The 22,485-nt window shown below is 33.8% G+C and overlaps 3 protein-coding genes across 7 annotated transcripts; 2 read left to right on the forward strand and 1 right to left on the reverse strand.

The window, feature by feature from the left end:
* Positions 1 to 149: 149 nt before the first annotated feature.
* Positions 150 to 12,081, forward strand: LOC128201979 (DNA-directed RNA polymerase III subunit RPC4). Of its 5 annotated transcripts, none has more exons than XR_008253540.1 (10): positions 150 to 482; positions 586 to 710; positions 2,236 to 2,342; positions 3,041 to 3,173; positions 3,675 to 3,764; positions 8,173 to 8,282; positions 8,884 to 9,028; positions 9,666 to 9,683; positions 10,679 to 10,786; positions 11,878 to 11,895. XR_008253540.1 is itself a non-coding variant. In XM_052900641.1 (10 exons), the coding sequence occupies exons 1-10, from the start codon at positions 316 to 318 to the stop codon at positions 12,034 to 12,036; spliced, it is 1,128 nt and encodes a 375-aa protein (XP_052756601.1). In that variant the 5' UTR covers positions 152 to 315; the 3' UTR covers positions 12,037 to 12,081. The 5 variants fall into 5 exon arrangements, 3 of the variants coding, with proteins under 3 accessions (XP_052756601.1, XP_052756611.1, XP_052756609.1); XR_008253541.1 differs by having other exon boundaries at positions 9,669 to 9,683; XM_052900641.1 differs by having other exon boundaries at positions 152 to 482; positions 8,884 to 8,994; positions 11,878 to 12,081.
* A 532-nt stretch (positions 12,082 to 12,613) lies between these two features.
* Positions 12,614 to 14,536, reverse strand: LOC113522282 (probable 28S ribosomal protein S26, mitochondrial). Its single transcript, XM_026907962.3, has 2 exons — positions 13,923 to 14,536; positions 12,614 to 13,147 (listed from the first exon to the last, which is right to left on the reverse strand). Exons 1-2 carry the CDS (start codon positions 14,388 to 14,390, stop codon positions 12,977 to 12,979), a joined length of 639 nt encoding a protein of 212 aa, XP_026763763.1. The 5' UTR covers positions 14,391 to 14,536; the 3' UTR covers positions 12,614 to 12,976.
* A 522-nt stretch (positions 14,537 to 15,058) lies between these two features.
* Positions 15,059 to 21,424, forward strand: LOC113522273 (calcineurin-binding protein cabin-1-like). The gene has a single exon (XM_026907951.3). It carries the CDS (start codon positions 15,197 to 15,199, stop codon positions 21,314 to 21,316), a length of 6,120 nt encoding a protein of 2,039 aa, XP_026763752.2. The 5' UTR covers positions 15,059 to 15,196; the 3' UTR covers positions 21,317 to 21,424.
* Positions 21,425 to 22,485: the final 1,061 nt, after the last annotated feature.

Consider the following 22,485-nt stretch of genomic DNA (forward strand, 5'->3'; position numbering starts at 1 on the left):
TGAAGTTTCACCGTCTTCTTTCACAAATGGATAGTGGTACATCCGGGGTTACTGTAAGAACAAGGAATTTCTTATTCTTAGAAGTTACTTATCTGATGGTTTACAATTAGTAAAAACTTATGTCAATCAAGATCAATCTAATGTCATTTTAGTTAAATCTAAAGTTCAATGAAACAAAATGTCTCTAATCTGTGAACAAAATAATCAACAAACACTTTATAATATGTGTATTGTTGTACATTAATGTACTAACTTTTTATTTTTCATATTTTTTGTAAAGAAATCTATAAGTTCAAAAGGGAGAAAAATTAAAATATGTCCAATCCAGAAGATAAATCTATGAAATATAATGGCTTGGATACCGACCCTTTACAAAGATTACCTTCCTTCAAAGCACCTCGCGATCTTACACTTGGAGCGAATAAACCAAACAAAAAAGTATTTACTCCGAATTTAAATGTAACGAGGAATAAAAATAAAGGGTGAGTAGTTACTAAAATTTCTGAAAACATGATAACATTTTGTCAATTTTTCATTTTTAGAATGAAAAACACAATGCCGATAACAAAACCTTAAAATTTGTAGGCCTACTTTAAATATATCAAGAGATCCCAAGAAAGACGACAAAGGGCGAAGAGATCGTAAAAATGATCGGAAAAATTTTAGGAACGGTCCTAATATAATAAAGTCAGGAGGGGTGTTCTCAGAAGGTAATATTCTATTTAATATAAAGAACTAACATTTGTGTATATATGATCATTAAATTATCTTTGAAACTACTTACCTGATTCTTAAAGTTCACAAAATATAACATGACTTAGTGGAGGAAAATACTTTATAATGATTATCTTAATTATATTTTATTTATTTATTATTTATTTAACTCTTTGTTGCACCAGAAACAAAAAAATAAATAAATACAATTACAATTAAATAACTCAAGAGAAATACAGTAACATAAATACAGATTGAAATATATGCATAAAGGTACAAGAGGCAGTCTTATCGCTAGGGCAATCTCTTACAGATAATGTTTAATTTTTATACAGGTAAAACTGAAGAGCATTTTATTGTGTAATTAAGATGATGTATATTTATAATAATAAATGTGTGTGTTTTAAAGATAAACATTATATTTGTTTATCTAACTATTTTAACTCTGGTTTAGGTAGCCATTGGGGCTGATGCAGAGGTGCCACATGGTTAAATTTATGTCTTAACCTAATATTTAAATATGACACTTTATTCAAATTACCCTTTTATTGACTATCATAGACTAAAATTATAATAATTTAGACTTAAATCTATTAGAAAATTAGTTCATATTGTTTTTTACAATAAAGACTTTGATGTGATATCAAATTTTATTTTAGATAGGTTTAAAGTAACTGAAATTCTGATGTGCCATCAGAATCAATTCTAATGTCTATTTAGTAGATATCATAAGTATAATGGCACATTATTAAAAAAGTTATTAGAAGCTAAACATTGAATGTAAACAACTATGCACAACACTGAACACTTAGTCCTAGTTAAATGTAGAAATTTCATTTTCTAATTTTTTTTGCAACTTAGAATGGCAAACAAGCTAATGGCACACCTGATGGAAAGTGGTAACCGTTACCTATAGACATGAGCAGTAACATGGACATAACAGAGTATACTGTTTCGCCCATGATACCCCACATGCGTTGCCATTCCTGAGGACTCAGGTGTTATTCCTCTGTACACAGTAAATTCACTGCCATATCCCACCCTTCAAACCGAAACACAGCCATGCAAACATAGTCATTCAAACACAGCAATGCAAACACAGCTATGCAAACACAGTCATGCAAATAGAACTGCTTCATGGTAGAAACATTAATGGGCCAGAGGGCCCAAGCAAAAGACTTGTACAAAGTCTCTCTTTTTTAGATTGAGCTCTTTTCACTAATTTAAAATACATCAACATATCTACCAGATATAAATAAAATAATTTATTCTATTCTGTTTATTCTACTTCAACATAACATTCCATGACTTTTTAATGTACTTATTTAAGTTTTAGATAGCATGAGCTATCATGTCTACCCAGTGTTTGTTTGGTTGACCTCACTTCCTTTTCTTTCTTGTATCTATTCCACTATTTTCTCCAGTGTAGTAGTAGTGTCCATCTACTCAGTCTATCATGGAGTCATGTGCACTGTAAAGGTTCTTATATGAACATTACAATGTAACATTTGTTATGACTAGGTTTGGGCAGTTCTGAGAGGCACTATAACCGCACATCATATGGCAGGGACTCGGAGTCCGCTGCTGCATTACAGAAACCCACCATAAGGGTGAAGGATGTCATTAAAGTATGTATGAAAAGTATTTATTAACTTTATAAATTAAAATTTTATTTGTAAAATATGATTATAGAAAAATTTAACCAGTTAAAACTGTACTGTACACGTAAACTTGTATTTCAAAGTTTTTTTTTCTGTTCATATGACATGGTACAGAGTGCATCCGCCAAAAGCAAAGTTTGAGAAAGTGCATTTTACTTAAGGGAGTAGTTCAAAATATTTATTTTTGGTTAACTTTCAACTATAATGTTATCTGTACAGTATAAATTTTTTAAACATGAATTCAAGTAAGTATGTTTGTGGATAACAAATCTTTTTGATACTGATGTAATATAGAAAGAAAGAAAGAAAACATTTATTGGCAACAAGGAAAAATTACATAAATTACCTACATTACATAAATAATATACCTTTAACTGTTTTTTGTGCTAACATTTTCTAAACTGGTTTAATAAAAAAAGGTGGGTAATTGCATTTAGCTTAAATGCAAATTACCTTAAAAGAATGAATTTTTATATTTGTCTTCATGTTCTTGTGCAGAAGTTTTTTTTAAATGAATGTATGAATTAATTATATATTACTCATGTAAAATGTTTTTCTCAAATAAAAATTATAGTATTAATAACTGTAATTGGCTAAAATACAAAATACATATTACAATTTTTTGTTTTATATTTATTTAATTTTATTAACTTTATTTTTTATAGATTGATAAAGAATTAGAAGAGCAGAAGATAAAGTCAGTGGTGGGGGATAGTAATTACGATGATGACTCGAGTGTGGACTTCAAACGAGTCATTGAGAAAGATGCACCAGTCAAATTACCTATGGGTGATGGAGGTATTCATAGCTATTTATTTTATTGGTGATATGTTTTAATTCTAAATACTCATCAATTTCGTATCGTTTAAGATTAAGAAGTATAGGGAGTGGTGTGTTTAGAGTTAACTAAAATTTATCTTAATGTAAATAGGTAAGCATTTTTTTTAACTAATTTAATTTTAAGTGCAGAATAAAGAATCTTTTATACAGGTACTGAAGACTTTTCATTCTTGTTATGTTTGATGAAAATATTAATTAATTCTTTGTTCTTTATTGTACACAAAAAGACATTTTATTAGAGTAATAATTAAACAATTTAATGCACAAGGGAGTTTATCTCTAAAAGAGATTTCTTCCAGCATACCCAATATAAGATAAACTTACAGTTTATTCATAGTTACAGGCATACATGTGTACCAATTGACTCAAATGTTATAGTTAAATATAAATAAATAAAAAACTGATATCACTTATCTGTAGTTTGGAAAAATACTACAAAGTCAGTTTCTCATATTATAGGCTGGTTGCAAAACCAGACGAAGTCAACTGTGAAGGTAAAACAGGAGGTGGCGATCAAGAGCGAGCCTGGAGACGATGTAGACTGCGCCAGTAAGATGCATCAATTTACTGTCCATCTTGATTGCACTGAGTCGACAATGTAGTTTGAATTTATCAACATTATTTCAAACTGTATCCTTCCAATACAAACTTACTATAAAGTTTTTTTTTATACAACTTAGAATGGTAAACAAGCTGACGGCCCACCTGATGGAAAGTGGTAACCGTCGCTTATAGACATGAGCAGTACCATGGACATAACAGAGTATACTGTTTCGCCCATGATACCCCCCATGCGTTGCCATTCCTGAGGACTCAGATGTTATTCCTCTGTACCCTGTATATTCACGTCATATCCCACCCTTCAAACCGAAACACAGCCATGCAAACACAACTGCCTCACGGTTGAATTCAGCACGATGAATTCCAGGGAGGGACCACGTGGCGGTTGACCTGACCTGACATATTACTAGCAATACGACTGCTTGTCCGCGTGAATAACGACCCAAGTCATCTACCAGCTAGCAATATACCCTGTCAGGTCGACTTCCACGTGGTCTCTCCTGGAAACAATTTTGCTGAATGCCAGGTGTATTCATCACGATGGGCTAACTGCCTTACCTGCCTTTTCATTCTCATCTGTCATCTATCACTAGTGTTCCGCCAGCGTATACCGTTAACACAGGCGGGGTTACCATTCCATTGTCATCTGTTAAAAAAAACTATAGCATTAAAATGTTACCATTCCATTATCATCTTATAAAAAAAACTAATAGCTTTATATCGTGCATCTCACCTTATTTAATTGTAATAAAGTTACAAATCGTATGTCGACTCAGTACTGCTCAAGTGGACTTTACAGTTGCGCAGTTCCCGAGGTGCCGTGCAGATTATTCTGCCCGGTCGGTCGGAGCAGCTACATCAGAACCAGATAACTTGGCGCAATCAGATGGGTGGGGTTTCTAAAAAAATAACAATTTTATATTTTAATATGTGCTTTATAATTATAAGGCCCAAGAATGGCAACACTTTTTTACTCTTTGTCTTTGGTATTGTTTTTTCTTTTATTTTATTTTTAATAAAATCTAAAATGGCCTCTCCCATCAGTGTTGCTCCAAGAACATTTTTTACAGAAATTTCGATGCATTTATTGTGTGGTCGAAATATCTTATATGGCCTAATGTTATTTTTTTTTATAAATATTAATTATTATAATAGCTTATAGCTTTCGTTATTGACTATCTCCCATTCATTGTTAACCGCTGTCGCTGTTCTTATATCTATCCAGATCCCCTAAACAAATGGTAAACGACTCTATCGATTGATACGTTTTCGTTACCACATACGTGAAGTAAAACGAGACCATAATATCCGGCGTGTTTTATTTTTTGTAACCAACAAAAAACGTATTGTCGATAGATTCGTTTGCAACTTGTCTATGGATTTATATAGATAGAATATTATAATAATTGATAGCTAAATGGGATTTCATTTAGGCTGTTAAGTATTAATTTATTAGCTTTTGCTACTAAAATCAATGCAATACACTGCCTCTAAACGTCATTTCAAGGTAAAACATACACTAGTTTTTAATTTTGGAACACAACTGTGAAAATTGTATCCAATTTGGTGCAGTACTTTTTGAGTAATTCCCATATAAACAGAAAAACGGACGGACAGAACTAGGAAATACAGAAATAGGAAAACCAGGGAAATAGATCACTTGTATAGGACGCATCAAGATGGAACATAACCAGTTTTTAAGTTTTACCAATACAACCATAAAAATCGCATCTAATTTGTTACACATACAGACGGACAGACAAAGTTTCTAAAAATATTGTTTTAAATTCTATTGCTCTTATTAAAAATCCTCAAAAATATAATAATATAAATATAATATTTTTTTTCTCAATTATCTCTTCGATACAGACAATGTCTTGTTACAATTTTATTAGTAAGATATCTGTTTATTTGTTTGTTTATTTACATAGCAAGTCTTTTGCGGGATAGACAGAGAGAGCCGTGTCAGAGGCCTATATTAGGGTGTCCCAAGATAGAAGGACAATTTTTTTTGCTAAATTAAGTGCGCGTACCCTCTATTTTTATTCCGTTTGACCTTATTGACTCAAATAATAAATATTATTACGACTGGACAGTGATAACCCGTGCCGACATGACGCCAAACTTTTGACATGATTTGTTCTGACTCTGTCTATATGAAGAATTAAGAATTTAGTTTTTATTTCTTAATTAAAACTCCATTACAACCGAATAGCATATTATTTACTCATTTACATTAATAAATAATGTTATTGTTCAAATTTTCTTTTGAACATTTGTTTTTTTTTTCAGTCAGAACAAATTTTCCAGTGTTCTTGTACGCAACGTTACAAATATTGTTTTTGTTCCTCCTCAACTGTGATTAATCCATGAGTTTTGTATCAACTTAAACACCCTTTCGTCTACATCGTTTCGTGCTGAATCTTTCTAGCTTCTTGAAACGAAATACTATTTGATCACAGTGTAGAACATTCATGTCTTCAATTTTAAAGTGATTGAACAAGGACTTTTACTGAATAAAAATCAGGGATGTTTTTTTTTTCTGAAACAAAATAAGAGTACTTTTAGTAGAAAAATGTACTTTTACAGAAAACGTAGGCAAAAACTTCTATAACTATTCATGTCAATGTTCTTTAATAAACGTACCATACAATGAACCGCAAAGTTCTTCTTTCGATGGGATGTATCGTTTTTCTTAAGTTATTTCTTCTTTGGTTAAATTATGATCAACCATTTTAACTTTAGATATTTTGTCCACCTCATCGTCAAACAGTGATAATATAGAAACTTCGTCAGTTAAATATCACAAATGTCAAGTTATCTTCTGCAAGGCTGCTTTTAAGAGCGTTTTATCAGTTTTCTCGTAAGACTTCGTTGATTTCAAAAAGCACAAATCTTGGTAAGCTGCTTTTATTGCTGAAGTCCATTGGCGCCGTGGTTTAATGTTGGATGTTACAATGAACAAGCAAACGTCAAACAATGCAGCCTTGTCTTGCATATGATCTTAAACCGAGCACTAAGTAACGCTATTTTCAGGGAATCAATTGTTCTCGCTATCCATCAAGCTTGGTGCAGTAGAATTATAATAAAGAAATGCAACTTTATCTTCTAAATTCCAGTCTACAATCGCGTTCCAAACTGTCTGCGCTTGTTCACATCCTGTGGAACTTTCTAATCTTGGCACAGCAATAAGTTGTTCTTTGTTTTCATAAGAAATAACTATAGGAAAACATTCTTCTTTTGATTTACAAGCATTTAATACAGGCAAAAGCTTGCCGTCCCAAAGAACAGTCACAACTTCTGGTCAACCATGAATGAAATAAATTTTAATGACTTCAGGGCGCTCTTTCCGTTTTTCTGTGTGAATTCTTTAGATGGAAGGTTTATTTATCGGACAATCATCAATATTATATCCAAGTGCTTGATCCTATCCAAATATATGAACAATAGGTGTTGACGCCTATCCAGCGCTACTACTAATTTTGGAGTAATGAAATCTTTCCGCAGAGGTGTTTTGTTGGGTTGCGTTTTCTCGACAAGATTCGGTACGTCTAAATCGTCTCTTGTAAATCTAAGTTTTCATTAGATTGACAAGATCAGACGTCTTGTAATGGTACATAAGATGATGTTCAAAGAGTCGGCTCAGACAAATATTTTGTACGTTGTTTTTCTTCTTCAATAGTTCTGAGGCGCGCTCTTTCCTCTCTAACAGTTAATTTTTCATCCACTCCTGCTAAGTGGTCAGGTCGGCCTGGCTCTTTTTGACCCTGTAAAAACATTTTATCCTCATTTATTTTTAATTGAAGAGCATCGGCGTGTGCAATATCAAACAAATTTATCTAAATTATTTACAAAGTCTTGACGGCGCTGCTTAAATAGGTATTGTGTTTCTTTACAAGTCCCTCCAAATTCGATATAAGTTTACAAGTTTCTTCACACAATTAGGCAAAGATTTAGTAGGAATACGCGCCTTTTCCCAATTCGAATAGTGTGATGCGGGGTCTCATTGACAGTTTAATTCACTTTACGGATATTCTAAAATAAAACTGCTAGAACTTGTCCATTAGAATTAGGTTTTGAACCAGTTTTACATCACATCTCAAAAATATACCCCTATTTAGTACTGCGTAATTTCACTGGTCTGTCACTGATTAAAAACAATGCATGTTCTACATATCGACATGTTAGGTCGCGTCATCCTTAGAGAGCAAGTAATGACATGTATCAATGTAAGTCGACACGGGTTATTGTGGTCCCGCTTTCTTAAAATCTTATTTATAATTGTTTTGACTTGAAAGTAAAAAAATTAGAGGGTATGCGTAAAATATATGTTAATAATAGGGTGGGGCGAAAAACTATACAATTAGGAATTTTACAAAGAATTTTAAATTTCCAGTGGCTATCGAAGACAAAAAACCATTTGTAGATATAAAGCAGGAGGTATTCGAAAATACAGACGTGGTGAATTTACTGAAGAGTGATCAGCCTACGCTTATATTGCTACAGGTATTGGCAATATCACTTTGTTTTGCTGAACTAGGTGTGATCTTGTGGAAGTCAGCATGATCTAGAATCTGTCAAACGGGATATGACAGTGAATTTACAGGGTACAGAGATATAACACCTGGGTTCTCAGAAATTGCAACGCATAGAGGGTATTTTGGGCGAAACAGTACACTCTGTTATGTCCATGGTACTGTTCTTATCTATAGGCGACGATCACCGCTAAGTTGCATACAAAAATCCCAGGTACGTGGACAAAGTGTGACAATATCACATACAGGTATTTAATTTTTAATTAATTTCTGTCGATTCCATTTAATTTCTGTCTCTAAAAAGAGAGACTCCTCGTGTAAGCAAGTTCAGAATAGATCCGATGCATTTTAATTGATATGTTCAGTATATGTATTGAATCGCATTGTATTGTGTAATTTTTATGAAATGAAGGTAGTTTCACATTATGTTTTTAGTTGATATTTGATAAATTACGCACGCTAACAGAAGATACGAGTATTAAGTGCATGTTCATAGTTTTAAATTTCTTCTTTAAGTGATTTATGTATAAATCTTTAGAGAAATAAATGTCTTAAAACCGTATATGTTCCAGTTGCCAGACACCTTGCCAGGGCGGGGAGGTAGCATGGAAGATAATGCGCCAAGACGGAAGCAGACAGATCAGCCGTGTACTTCCACGGGGGAGAGCAAAGAGGAAAAACCGGTATATAATAAATATACCGGTATAGTTATTACCGGTATATTCATTTATAGAATTACCAACGCTAGATACAGCAAAGCATTTTAATACAATACACTAGTGGATTAGGGCAAACTGTTCTTACATTTAGAGGCAATAATAATAAAAAAATCTGGTATCTATATCAAGCCAAGCAATAAATAGGAGGTTCGACTCTCGGTTGAGACAATTAAGCTTAAGTGTTTCCCTAAAATAGCTCACTGCTGGGCAGGTATTCTGGTTTTTTTAATGGGTGATAATGGAATGGTAACCCCGCCTGCGCTAACGGTATACGCTGGCAGGTAACGGTATACCATTGAGGGATGATGGGTGACGATAAAAGCAGGTCAGTTAGCCCATCGTGATGAATTCCACGAGAATTACCCACCATGGTTTCCAGGGGGAACCGCGTGGAGGTCGACCTGATAGGGTGTAGTGCTAGCAATGGGTCAGTTCGACCCCCCCATTACTAACAATCCCTTTCCCCCCTCGGTATTCTGGTTGGACCACCAGGGTTTTCTTATTTAAGACCAGGAAATTAGTGTGATATTATCAAGCAAGATAAAAGATTAAAAAAAAAAATAGAATGTACGTATGTAGTAGTATGTACGCTTGTCTTATTACCTAATTATAAATTCTTTATTATTGCATTCTAGCAGACGGAATCGGAAAAGGTAATTAATATAGATACCATAGACTTTTATGTTAGGTGTCATGTCATATAAGGAGGTCAAAGATATGGCTTGGAATAGAATGCATGAACTAGTTCCACCGACAAAAGGAAATACTAATAAAAAAATGTCATTATATATTTATAGTATATTTTTCAAATATTTTTAAATACACAATCGGGGCTGAACGCGTTGAAAAAGCTTTTACAGTTATATAGTCCCTACTATGCACTTGTACAATATATGTTATTTTCTACAAAGTAAACAATATTAGGCTTTATTACGAATGGACTAAAAGTTATGCCAAAGATTTTCTTCTGTCTACTTTCTTGTTGCCTTAAAAACGTGATAAAATCAAGCCAACTGTTTGAGGGGACTCATGTCTCTTGTCTATGCCCCTATTTCACTGAGCATTGTTGTATTGAAGGGGATCCTATCACAGTCTCCATTAAATTTTGGTATATTACCAATGGCATCAATTCCGAAGCGCTATTTCTCTAAACCTATTGCTCATGTGTATAGCCGACGGTTACCACTTTCCATCAGGTGAGCCGTCAGCTTGTTTACTATTCTAAGCTGCGTGGAAAAAAACACCAGAGGGAGACTTTGTACAAAAGTCGATTGCTTGGGTACCTCTGTCCCATTCGTATTTCAACCGTAAAGCAGTTGTATTTGCATAGCTGTGTTTCGGTTTGAAGGGTGGGATATGGCGTGAAATTACTGGAATTACAGAGGAATAACACCTGAGTCCTCAGGAATGGCAACGCATGGGGGTGATCATGGACGAAACAGTATACTCTGTTATGTCCATGGTACTGCACATGTCTATAGGCGACGGTTACCACTTTCCATCAGGTGGGCCGTCAGCTCGTTTACTATTTTAAGTTGCATGGAAAAAACTATCTCTAAAATTAAACTTTCAATTTGATATCACACAAATTGACACAATTGGTTAGAATATTACCAGGTAATGTCTGAAATTATTATTTGTACTGTAGGTTGATAATCGATGCCGCTTGGCCGATTTGGAAGAAGGCCGCATTGGGAAACTGCGAGTGCATCGGTCTGGCCGCGTGAGTTTAGCACTCGGGGACACCATATTTGAGGTACAAATTACAAGATGAGTGTGAAGGGGGGATGTTTTGTGTAATATAAGGACATATATATTTAATAGATGATAATGGAATGGTAACCCCGCCTACGCTATCGGTATACACTGGCAGAGCACCAGTGAAGGATGATAGGTGAGGATGAAGTAGGTCAGTTAGCCCATCGTGACGAATATAACAAGAATTGTTCACGATGGTTTCCCGGAGGAACCACGTAGAGGTCGACCTAATAAGGCATATTGCTAGCAATGGGGCTGTCAAACTCTATTGCTAACAATCCCTTTTCCCCCGGACATATATATTACACAATATATTAATCAGTTTAAAACCAAATTTAATGTTTCTTTTTGTATTTAGTACAATAAACTGACATGTTGATATGGTACCAACTTACTAATACAGCGAACGATCAATATAAGCAACTCATTTGAACCAATTTTAATAAAAAAGTTCTTATTGGGGAAAGTTACTTATAGAGGAAAAAGGAGTATAAAAATACTTAGCATCTGGAAAATATTTTTACTTATTTCTTGTACTAAGCTCAGTAGAATACATAAAATATAAAGAATGTTGCTTATATAGAGCGTTCACTGAATTATAAATGTGAAAGGGTGTTTGTCACCTATTGGTGCTTCAATGGTTTAGCCAATAATTATGGAATTGGATATAGGGGTGCTATTAAGGATGAACAAAGATATAGGCTACTGTTTATCCCGGTTAGTGAATATATCTCGGTTACGCCGACGAAATCTCGGTCAAGTTAATATTATACATTTTAAATGTTGCCGATGTGAACAATACCTCTCCCTATACCAATAACTTTAGGGTTGCCATCTGTAAAATCAACTAGCAAAATTCAAAATTTAAAATGAGCTGTATGCTTGTTTGCCACCTCAGTGGTACAAAAAATCCTTTATGTTATGAATTTTCGAATTAATTTTTATAAAAATAATTAAAAATACAAATCTACGATTTAGAAAATGAGATTATTCTGTAAATGTATGGCAACCATAAATGTGTTCCTGCTCTTGAGCACCAACCCTGTCTCTTGAATCAGTTAAGACAATTATATCTATCTTATACTGAAGGTTTACTCTGGCACCAAACCTGCGTTCTACCAAGAAGTGGTGTCGGTGGCTGTCGACGACGCGTCGCGCTCCGCCAACATGGTGGCGCTGGGTCCCCTGCAGCACAAACTAAACCTCGTCCCCAACTGGGAGTCCATGTTTCAAGACTTACCCAAGTAGTAACTGTATCTATAGTGTTTTGTAAATAAAGAAATTATAATGTTACATATTGCTCTTGTTTTTTATTATATTTTTTAAAATACCATGACAGTTCACAAATCATTTCATATAACTAGATGTTTGCAGAGTTTCTCCAAATATCAAAAGTGAACACATTTGGAGGTCTGCCATGAAATGTTTGATGCCATGTTTGGAAATGCCTTGAAATGTTGAATTTAATTTCCATCATAACATTGAATGCCTAAAATTTATATAAAAGACCAAATTCACTTTAAGTTGATCATGTCTGGATACCTTTTTAATGTCCATTGTAGAAAAAAAAGAACATAACTGTGAAATTGATTTTTTTAACCATTTTTCCTTTAATTTTAAATTTCTGTTTGGACCCAATTTCATGCATACAATAAATCCCCCTGAAAGAATTATAATATTTTTTTTTATTATTACATCCATATTAAGAGTAACATAGGTAATCCACTGTAGGACAAGTATAGTATTATTTGTGATGTAGGGTAATATGCACTAAAAACATAATAGGAACTGTTTTTTTTTAAGCAATTTGGCAAAAAGCTGTCAATTAAGTTTAGACATGTTTATTATTTTCATAGTACAATGATACACAAATAACAATTACTATTTTATATTTTTTATAAATTACTTTCTTAATATTTTATTAAACTTCATGACAATCTAAATGGTGCAGTGGTTTAATACACTGCAACATTCTCCAATTGTTATAAATTGTTTCCCATATAATACAAACATTTGTACTTATGTATATTTCTGTTTATTGAGTTTTTCTATGAATATGAATGCGCATATTTACAAAAAAAGTATTTTCTATCAGTTATCTAGTACCTATAGTACAAATGCTATTTAGTTTCGAACTAGATGTAGCTGTTTGATGCCTACTAGTATTTATTTATTAATATGGAACATTTCAAACAGCTTTGGGAGTTGTTTTATGTTTAGGTGGGATAGCAGGTGACTCTCTTCCAAGATACTGGTTGCCTTGCAGGTCTATAGCAAAGTTGTAGTCAACAGGGTTAGCCAGGGCATGGTCTATGGCTGCATCCAGATTCTCTGGTGTTATGAAGGTCTTGCTTAATTCCTGGAAAACAGAATAACGGTAATATAAGAAAAAATACATTATTCATTTACAAGTTACTGGGATATATTAATTTATCAGGATAAAGATAGCTTATGCGCTTTGCAATCATAGATGAATATAACAAATTTTGTAATGTTAGGTTAACAGAGCACCAAGATGCACAATGGCCCAAATGAGAGGCTAAGGGCGGAAAATAGAATCCTATTCACATTTTAGAGCACCAAAAGAATTTCACATTTATAAAATTTGTATAAATAATAATCCTTATTGTTCTTACTTTCATAATAATATTAAAAATGTAAAGTATGTTTTATTACCTCTTGGTGGCTTATCCAATCACTATAAAATTTGGTATATAGGTATTATATGGGATGGAGAAGGACATAGGCCACATTCTATCCTGATTAATAAACATATACTGTAGGCCTACCATGAAATGATTTCCGAATTTCGGGGACAAACGAAACAGAAATTTGATGTTAAAATTACATAATACATGCCGTTTAAAATTATTAAAAATGTTAAAATATCGTTCCTCTGGACTATTAGGATAGGATTTATGATGAACAAAATGTTAAGCTCCATTTACTGGCTCGATTTCGGTACGAACAAAAACACGAAATTGAGCCCGAAAATTCGGAATTTCATTTCATGGTAGACCCCCTAGTCATGTGGATGAAGTTGTGGGTAAAAGCTATTAGTCATATATATAATTAAGTATACTAATGAAAGTAAACATGAAGTAATAATTAATTAAATGTACTACATTACTTGCCTTTTGTTTTCTAATCTCTTGTGAAGCTTTTTCAATCCTCTCTTTTAATTCTCTGTCCTTGGCTTCCATTCTAGCTAATGCATACTCTTCCATTTTAGCCAGTTCCTTCTTTCTTCTTTCCTCGCGCTCCAGAGCCACTTGAGCGTTCCATTTGTCGTTTATTTCCACACATCGTTGCCAGTCATCAGCCTCTAATTTTTGAGACATCTCCGAGCTAGAACTCTCTCGAGTTGATTTTTCTTTAATCATTTCCTCATGATAAAACCTCCTTATAGCTCGCATCTGTGTTTTATAGTTATTATTCACTCGTAAAAGCTCTATTCTTTCTTCTTCAGTAATTTCTGGACGTTTTGGAATACGATAAATTTTACTTTTAGCAACGGGCACCCATCGGGGTTTTCTGTGAGCTTCCGCGTATTGTACAATTACAGGCCAGGTACGTTTAAGAAGGGCGTTATGAGAAATCATAATTGTGTATTATATATATTAATTAAATATTACCCTAAAAATATTATAAATAATAGTTTTGTTTGAAGGAAAATGGGAATAAAAGATAACATAACCTTAAAAAAGTACACTGATTGACGACTAATTGATCGATGAATTTTTGTATGACTGATAGACTGACGTTTCACTCAAAGCAATAAAGTAGAACTGTGCAAAGATAATTTAGACTATAGAGAGGTTTGAAAATTAAAATATAAAAATTTTTTTCAAAATAGTATTTCATATACTATATACTCTGTTATGTCCATGGTACTGCTCATGTCTATAGGCGACGGTTACCACTTTTCATCAGGTGGACCGTCAGCTTATTAACCATTCTAAGTTACATAAAAGAACAATTTCAAAACCACAATACATTTTGAAGCCCAATACTAAACTCATTTTGTGAATATCTTATATTTTTATTTCTATATCCGTTTTGGTTTTTAAAATTAGCAAACAAGGAAAGGTCATTATATTTAAAAAGAGGTGTTGTTACGATTGTCGTTTTTATTGAATGAAGCAATTAAGAATGGTATCTGTGATGGCATTCTCTTTCTATGGTTCGTAAATGGTGGTTGTAGCTACTCGTAAACGTCAGTCAGTCATCACTCATCAGTAATTTTTGTTAATTGACATTGACACGGACCAACCGGTACGTGATTGAGGTTGATAAGCTTGATTTTACATTATTATTGTTTTGTTTATAAAATGAACATGGTTAGATAAGTCAGTAATTTTTATTTAATATATTATCTTTTTACCTATGTGAAGGAAATTAACTTAAAATGATAAAAATATCGGCACTGAATGACGAGTCTGAGGAAGAAAGTGGTTCTGAAGTGGAAGTAACTAAAGAGGCTCTAGAACAAATTGCGTTACAACAATATGCAAAAGCTCTGGAGTTACAAAGAAAAGGTAATCTTAGAGATGCCACACAACTTCTTAAAGATCTTCTCGATACTGAGTTGCTGTATGACGTCAAAAAGCCAGCGCAAGGTGAGAAAATCACTGGACCATTATTCAACTTGAAGTATTTGTGTTTTAAAAACCTTGCGGCTATGTTGAGTGCTGCTGATGAGGTCGACGCAGCTATAGATTGTTACTGCTCAGCTTCTGAGTTGGATGATACTGACATCACTCTTTGGTACCGTCTTGGTCAGTTGTGTATGAAGGCCAAACGCTATGAAATGGCTCTGCACTCATTTCAGCAAGGTGCCAATTGTAATCCACGCCATTGGCCATGTCTTGACAAAATTGTTACTTTATTATTAGGCTTAGATTGCAAAGAAGAGTGTATATCAACTATTTATGACACACTGCAGCTTGATCCGGGCTATTTAAGAGGTTTGGCTTATAGGAAGCACATATATACTGTTTACCCATACATAAGAGAGTTTATGGAATACCTTAATCCCATGTATAAATGGGTGGAGAAGGATGACGAACCAATTGATGATGAGAAAGCACAACAATTATTAAAAGAAGCAGAAGAAATTAATGAAATATATTTAGAGCAGCAGCGAGCCCAGCAATTCAAATATATATTACCAAATTTAAAATTAAGGACTCCAATAACTAGCCTGACATGGAAGTCTGTTGGAGAGTCACTTGTGGATATGCATCATTACATGACAGAGAATTGCTATAGTCATGCTTGTCATATTGAAATTATTTTTGAGAAAGAAGAAAAAGAGGAACCAATGGAGGTTTGTGAAGAATCTAAAGAAATTGAACCATTGGATACTAAACCAGAAGAAAATAATACAGATAATGAAAAAAATATTGAGAATGTATCAGAAAATGAGAATAATGATTTATCTGATAAAGATAAAGCTACAACTGATACTGAAAAAGTTGAGAGTGATGTAGAATTGATATCAACAGAAATAGCAACTGATGCCCAGCCAGAACCAAAAGCACAAAAAAAAGCACCAGTAAGAAGACGTGGCAGCGATTTAAGCTTTTTACAACAATGGGAATGGTGCAATAAGCGCCGTTCTGGTCGAAAGAAAACTGCTAACAGGCAGGACCAACTTAACGATAATATCTATGATACTCTACGAAGAATGGTGCCTGTCTCTTTAGCTCCAGATATTGTTAAAAAAAAAGAGAACCAGGAAAACAAATCTATTGATATGTCAGATTTAGATAAACTTTTTGAGGGCAAAGTAAACAGTGGTCAAAAAGAAAATGAGAAATATTTTAACACAGACAATGAACAAAAAGATGTAAAGCAGTTTATTACTAAGTACACAGAGAACAAAAAAGATATCATTGATATATTAAAGGATTACTTACTTATCTTAGCCAAGAAATGGAGAGCAATATGGCCTGAAGAATTGTCTAAAATTTTCATCGAAGCTAATAAATGTTATAATAACCATATTGACATTCCGTCATGCACAGATGAGAATAACCATGAAGATTCAATAAATTATACAGTAATTAATATACTGGTAGAAGAGTTTTCTGTCAATGAAAAACTAATTTCAACTACAGTGGAAAAGCAGTCACATGATTTAAGTGTAATTGAAACAATAGGAATAGGTTTAAATATGAAACCACATATTTACTCTGGAACTGATTGTTTGGAATTAATGCTAAGGTATCTTTGGGTGAAACTACATATACACATTTTGAATAAATGTGAGGAATTTGCTTTAGATTGCCTGTATCAACTATTATATGAGTTTGAAGCTATGGAAGACCACCATGACACCTACAATTTAAATGTTGTTAATTTTACATTTAAACCAATCATAAATGAAAGTGAGGTGTTAGAATCCATTAAATTTTTTGAAAGAAATAAAAAGTTAGCAACAGTCATGGACCTATATGACAGAGGTTGCTATGAAGAAGTGTTGACAATTATTTTAGATTCTTTTGAACACTGTAAGGATATTGCTAGAAATCAAGAGGATGACATGTCTTTAGACTTTGCAGTGCAGTTGTCCCTTATATTAGATGCATATTGGGCTTTAAACAAAGTTGATGAATGTTTCAAGTGGTCTTTAATATGTTTGCATGAGGCATTAAAACATTATTTTAGGTACACTACAGGATCAACAGATTATGAAAAGTGGACTCTAGCTGTTGTCAAAATACTTTGTAGTATGGATCATATACTGACTACAGAAGGTCTGTCTTGTTTAGATGCAGTTTCTCAAAAAGAACTTAGTCAGGGTCTTGATGATCTTATTAGAATAATTGGTCATCAAGTTGAAACTAATGCAACAGAAATGCCTTTTGGTTCTGTAGTTCCTTGGATTGTGATGCACTACATATTACAGCGAGAAGAAGATCAAGGAAGAGGAAGAACTCATAATGACAAAGAAAAGGTATCTTGTGATGAAATTCCTAATTCGTTGATGTTATTGTTCATAGCACATGAACAGTTAGGTGAAAAGGGTTGGTGTTGCAAATCAGACGGGAAACTTCTCTATTTCATTCTTGATACAGTTGTTCCTAGATTGCGCTCACCCTCTTTGTCCAAGTCTTTGGAACAGATCTGTCAATATATGGAACAATGTGTTTATTGTCTATTTGGCCATCCTGCAAAGAAACCCAAAGTAAAATATTTAATTGATCACAAAATTACACCACATTCATTAGATTGGAAGAGAGCTCAACAGCTGTATGAGATTTTTAGACCACCTATTCTTCCAGCTTTAGAAGGTAAAATAACGGGTATTACAACTGAAATTGAGCAATTATTCCATCGTATCTTAGCCTTGCTACCTCCTGAATGCGACCCGCAGAAATATGTACACGAAATGAAAAAATATATTAAAGGCGTTGAAGATAAACTACCAACAGTGCCACCACTTTTACCTTATAAAATGAAAGATATTTATTTCCTTCTTGGTGATTATTATTTCAAAAAGGAAGAGGGAAATTTGTCAGTCAAATTTAATATGCTTGATATAACAATAAATAACGACCGTCTTGAATCTTGGGCCGAAATATCGTTAGCTAAGGCAGTTAATCTAGAGAGAATATTGAATTCTTGCAAGAATTTTAATAATGAAAGAGAATTCTTGAATCCTGCTAAATCAATTATAAGATGTTTCAAAAGATCGCTGGAATTGGATCCTACACATTGTAATATGTGGATTGAGTATGGAATATTTGTGTATACGGTTCATTCTTTTTGTTCAAGACTTTTAAAACAAGCTAGTGAATCGCTTAGTATGGAAGATTTTGAATCCTTAGAAAAACAAAAAGAGAATATGTTAGATACCACACAAAAATGTTTTATCACTGTTCTTAGTGATCTTAACAGTAGCAGTGACACAGAAAAAGCAAATGAGGACTCTTGGCTTCACTATTATATGCTGGGAAAAGTAGCTGAAAAAAGGAATAAACCTCCATCTGTTTACCTTGATTATTACATGAAAGGCGTTAAAAGTTTACAAGAGACTGATGCAACTTATCCAATGAAAATTAATTACAGTTCACCAACAAACCTTTGTATCGAAGTATTAGAACTGCATTATAGAATTCATGCGTCTATTCTAAAATATATAGAACAACATGAGAATAAATCTATTCCTTCATCTGTGGGAAAAGTATTCACAGCCTGTATAGAAGAATGGAAAAAAGGACCGTTTTCAAAAAAATCAAAAAAAGATACTGGCAATGAAACAGATACTGAAGCAAAACCGGAACCAGTTCAAGCGGCTAATATACTTAAACGCTCAGTGAGTGACGCAGGTGAAGAGGAAACTATGGAAGTGAAGCGACAAAAGTTAGAATCTGCTGCGGCGAAAGTTCGAAGGTCAGCATCTTATGATACAGAACGAATTGCTTCTAAAGAACCACCAGTTACTAACGCTGAGACTGTAGTATTTGTTCAATCAGATAAAGCTTCTGAAGTTGTAGCAGTGGGAGAAATAAACCGAGATGCTGAAAAAGTAACAGATGAATTGAAAAATATTTCTGAAGTAAAAAAGCCAGACGATAACTCTGATAATATAAAAACCACAATAGAAAATAAAAAAGAGAGTGATACAGAGAGAAAAGAGGAATCATCAAGTACTACATCAACATCGTCGTCTTCAGATTCTAGTTCTAGTTGTTCTTCTACTGACAGTAGCAGTGATTCTAGTCGGGATAGTGATACTTCCACTAAATCATCTGGTGATTCCAAACCATTGACTGACGAGGAAATCATGACAATAGTGGGAGCTTGTTTAGATGCTTTAGAAGATTGTGCGAGTAGATTCCCGCCTCATTACAAGGCAATATACAGGTTAGCCCATTATCACTTTTATTATAAGAAGGGTAAAGATATCGAAAGGTGTAGAGATCTTATGCTGTCGACCTTTACATCCAGGTCAGGACAGAAATTAGGAGGTTTATTTAGTGAACGAAAAGCTGCAAATTTTTTCAATAATATATGGAAAATTCCATTAAATGAAGTAGACAGAGGCGGTGGATTCGCATTTCACATGAGTCGATCGGTTCAGTTGACAATGGAAATTCTAAAAGAAATAGATGATCATAAAACATTGCTCGATTTAAGTATGCAGTTACAGAGAACACCAGAACTCGATAAGAAATACTTAAGAGACTCGGATAGGGAAGAACTAGCGCACCAAGCATTTTCTCTTTGTGTACAATCACTGAAAGGGCAACTCACGAAGTTTAGCCAACAAGCCGACCTGAAAAGTAATGATGTGGAGAAACAAGCACTAAAAAGTTTAACTCTAGATATTTACAGAGCATATATGAAAGCGCAGAAGCAACCCAATTCTAAACAGTTTACAAATTTACTTGTTGAAGCTTACAAATTGATTTGTCCAACCCCAATAATAGAAAACATGAATCTTGTAGATCTCAGTATGAAGTACTGCCAGTCGCTTATACAAACTTTAAAACAGCAAGCAACTCTTGCTAGCTTAGATAAAAGCCAGAATGCACAAAAGAAACAAACAGCTAAAGCAGCTGAAAGTGTCAAATTGGCATCTACAATACCTAATCCGCCGAAAGTGCAGCCGGAGGCAAAGGCTCCGGTAACTTCAGCGACGGGGCCTGGATTACCGAAAATGTCTCCTCAAGAAATGGCAGCAGCTTTCCAGAGTTACTTGCCGATGTTGAACGATTCACTAAGTCAACGGACTGCTGCTGCGTTATCTTATTTGAACAATATTAGCGCTTTAGCTAGCTATACGTCTTTGCAAAATCCATTGCAAACAACTTTACAGAACACTCTTCAGAATACGTTTCAAGCAGAATTTTACCGTCAGTATATCGGCCAAAATTACTCATCGACGTACTTGCCACCCACAAAGAAACAGAAGCGAGGACCAAAACCTTCTAACACTCGTCCGACAGCTTTTAATACCGCTCAAATAAAGAGCACAAAATCACCTAGCACTTCTATAACCACGGTCGCGAAGGTTACGCCTTCTTCAGCATCTAATTTACAGAAGTCTTCGTCGGTATCATTAGCCCCTAGCATGGGCACAGTGTTGCCAACTTTGCCCGCCTCTATGACGGTTAACTTATCCACTTACAGCGCATCCTCTCATTCAACTTCGCTTTCGTATACCAACGTGCATAGTTCGGTACCGGCTCAAGCCCATATGTCTAGTGCTTCTACTGTGAACTCTGCGATTCATACAAAACCTCCAATGCCATTACAGCAAGTGAGTCCAGGTAAAACGCTCCAGGAAAAATTGGCGGAACGTCAGAAAAATATGCCAAAAACGGTACATTCGCATGAAATAAACGCATCTATTAGCAAGCTGCCATCGTCTGTAACGGTAACAAAGACTTCCGTTTCTAAACAGGTGGTTATTCAAGGCAAAAAACCTGAAGTTAAAAAAGCGCTTCCATTTAGTGGAGATAATCGGCCAAAACCAATTGCATCTGACGAGGTCATAGTATTAGACGATGATTAGACTGCTAGTATAGGATTAAATTTGATGATAGGATTAATTATGATTATTTAAATATAATTTTATGTAGAATGTGTATTATTATAATAATAACGTCGTAAATTAATAATACTTGTCGTTTCATTTAAATTTTATTATAAAACAATATATTATAAATTACAATTTTATTTAATCTTAGTATAACTACTTACATTAACATTGTGAATTCACGAAGATATTTTTTTATAATGAGTTTTTCTGATTATATGTTGATAGTCTGTTTAAATAATTTAAACACACAATTATTAATATTATTTATATACAATTTTACATAATTATAAAAATTTACTGTACAATCTATTTTCACGATATCTCCCTTATGGGGTAGGCACAGAGAAATGGGAGTCGTAAATCTCTATTTTTACATACATGTCATTTTACGACCTGTTGAAATTGAGTATAATTTTTTATCTTTGAATTTTTACAAACTTTTTGCCCACTATTGCGTACACGTGAAAAGAAATATAACACTTCTAGATTTCGTCTCAAGAAAAAAACATACAGCACATTTCAAGTTAGACCTCTAAGAATACAACTGAATCTAATTTAGTACAGTTTTTGCGTGATATCGGAATAAACATGTTTTTTTTTTACAACACAGGGGCAAACGAGCATGCGGCTCACCTGATGGTAAATGACTACCGCCGCCCATGATCACCCATAACACCAGCGGCATTGCAGGTGTGCTGCCGGCCTTTTAAAAAGGAATATACTCTTTTCTTGAAGGTTCTAAACATTATTGCTTTAATATCTATTATTTTTATTAGGGCTCGTAATATTTTTTCTTAAGTACCTCTCGTGTACTGACATCTCGTCTTTACAATTTCACCACATACCCACATTTCAAACATTTATCATGGTTATAAATGCGTTAGTTACATGGGCATTAAAATTCAGTCAAACTTATTCTAGCTAGACAATTTTCTAGTTCAAATTAATTGAATTGTTACTTCAAAACATATTGGTTAAAAAAGTATATTTTATAGAACTATACTTGTCTTATGACATTATTTGCCATAACCCCCGGCTTACAGAGGTACAGACTAGGTATTTATAGAAACATCAATACTCGCTACTTATAAAAAATAATTTAATAGCATAATTTTGATTTAGGAAAATATGTCTATGTGTAA

This window comes from Galleria mellonella, unplaced genomic scaffold (genome assembly GCF_026898425.1).
Source record: "Galleria mellonella isolate WM207_F2 unplaced genomic scaffold, CSIRO_AGI_GalMel_v1 utg1267, whole genome shotgun sequence".
NCBI lineage: Eukaryota > Metazoa > Arthropoda > Insecta > Lepidoptera > Pyralidae > Galleria > Galleria mellonella.

Bases quoted from the DNA above. Each gene is read 5' to 3' on its own strand.
- LOC128201979 (XM_052900641.1), top strand. From the start codon at position 316: ATGTCCAATCCAGAAGATAAATCTATGAAATATAATGGCTTGGATACC. The intron at 3,765-8,172 runs GTAAGATGCATC...TTAAATTTCCAG, and splicing joins AGACGATGTAGACTGCGCCA to TGGCTATCGAAGACAAAAAA. The intron at 10,787-11,877 runs GTACAAATTACA...CTTATACTGAAG, and splicing joins TCGGGGACACCATATTTGAG to GTTTACTCTGGCACCAAACC.
- LOC113522282 (XM_026907962.3), bottom strand. From the start codon at position 14,390: ATGATTTCTCATAACGCCCTTCTTAAACGTACCTGGCCTGTAATTGTA. The intron at 13,148-13,922 runs GCAAGTAATGTA...TCTGTTTTCCAG, and splicing joins AAGAGATTAGAAAACAAAAG to GAATTAAGCAAGACCTTCAT.
- LOC113522273 (XM_026907951.3), top strand. From the start codon at position 15,197: ATGATAAAAATATCGGCACTGAATGACGAGTCTGAGGAAGAAAGTGGT.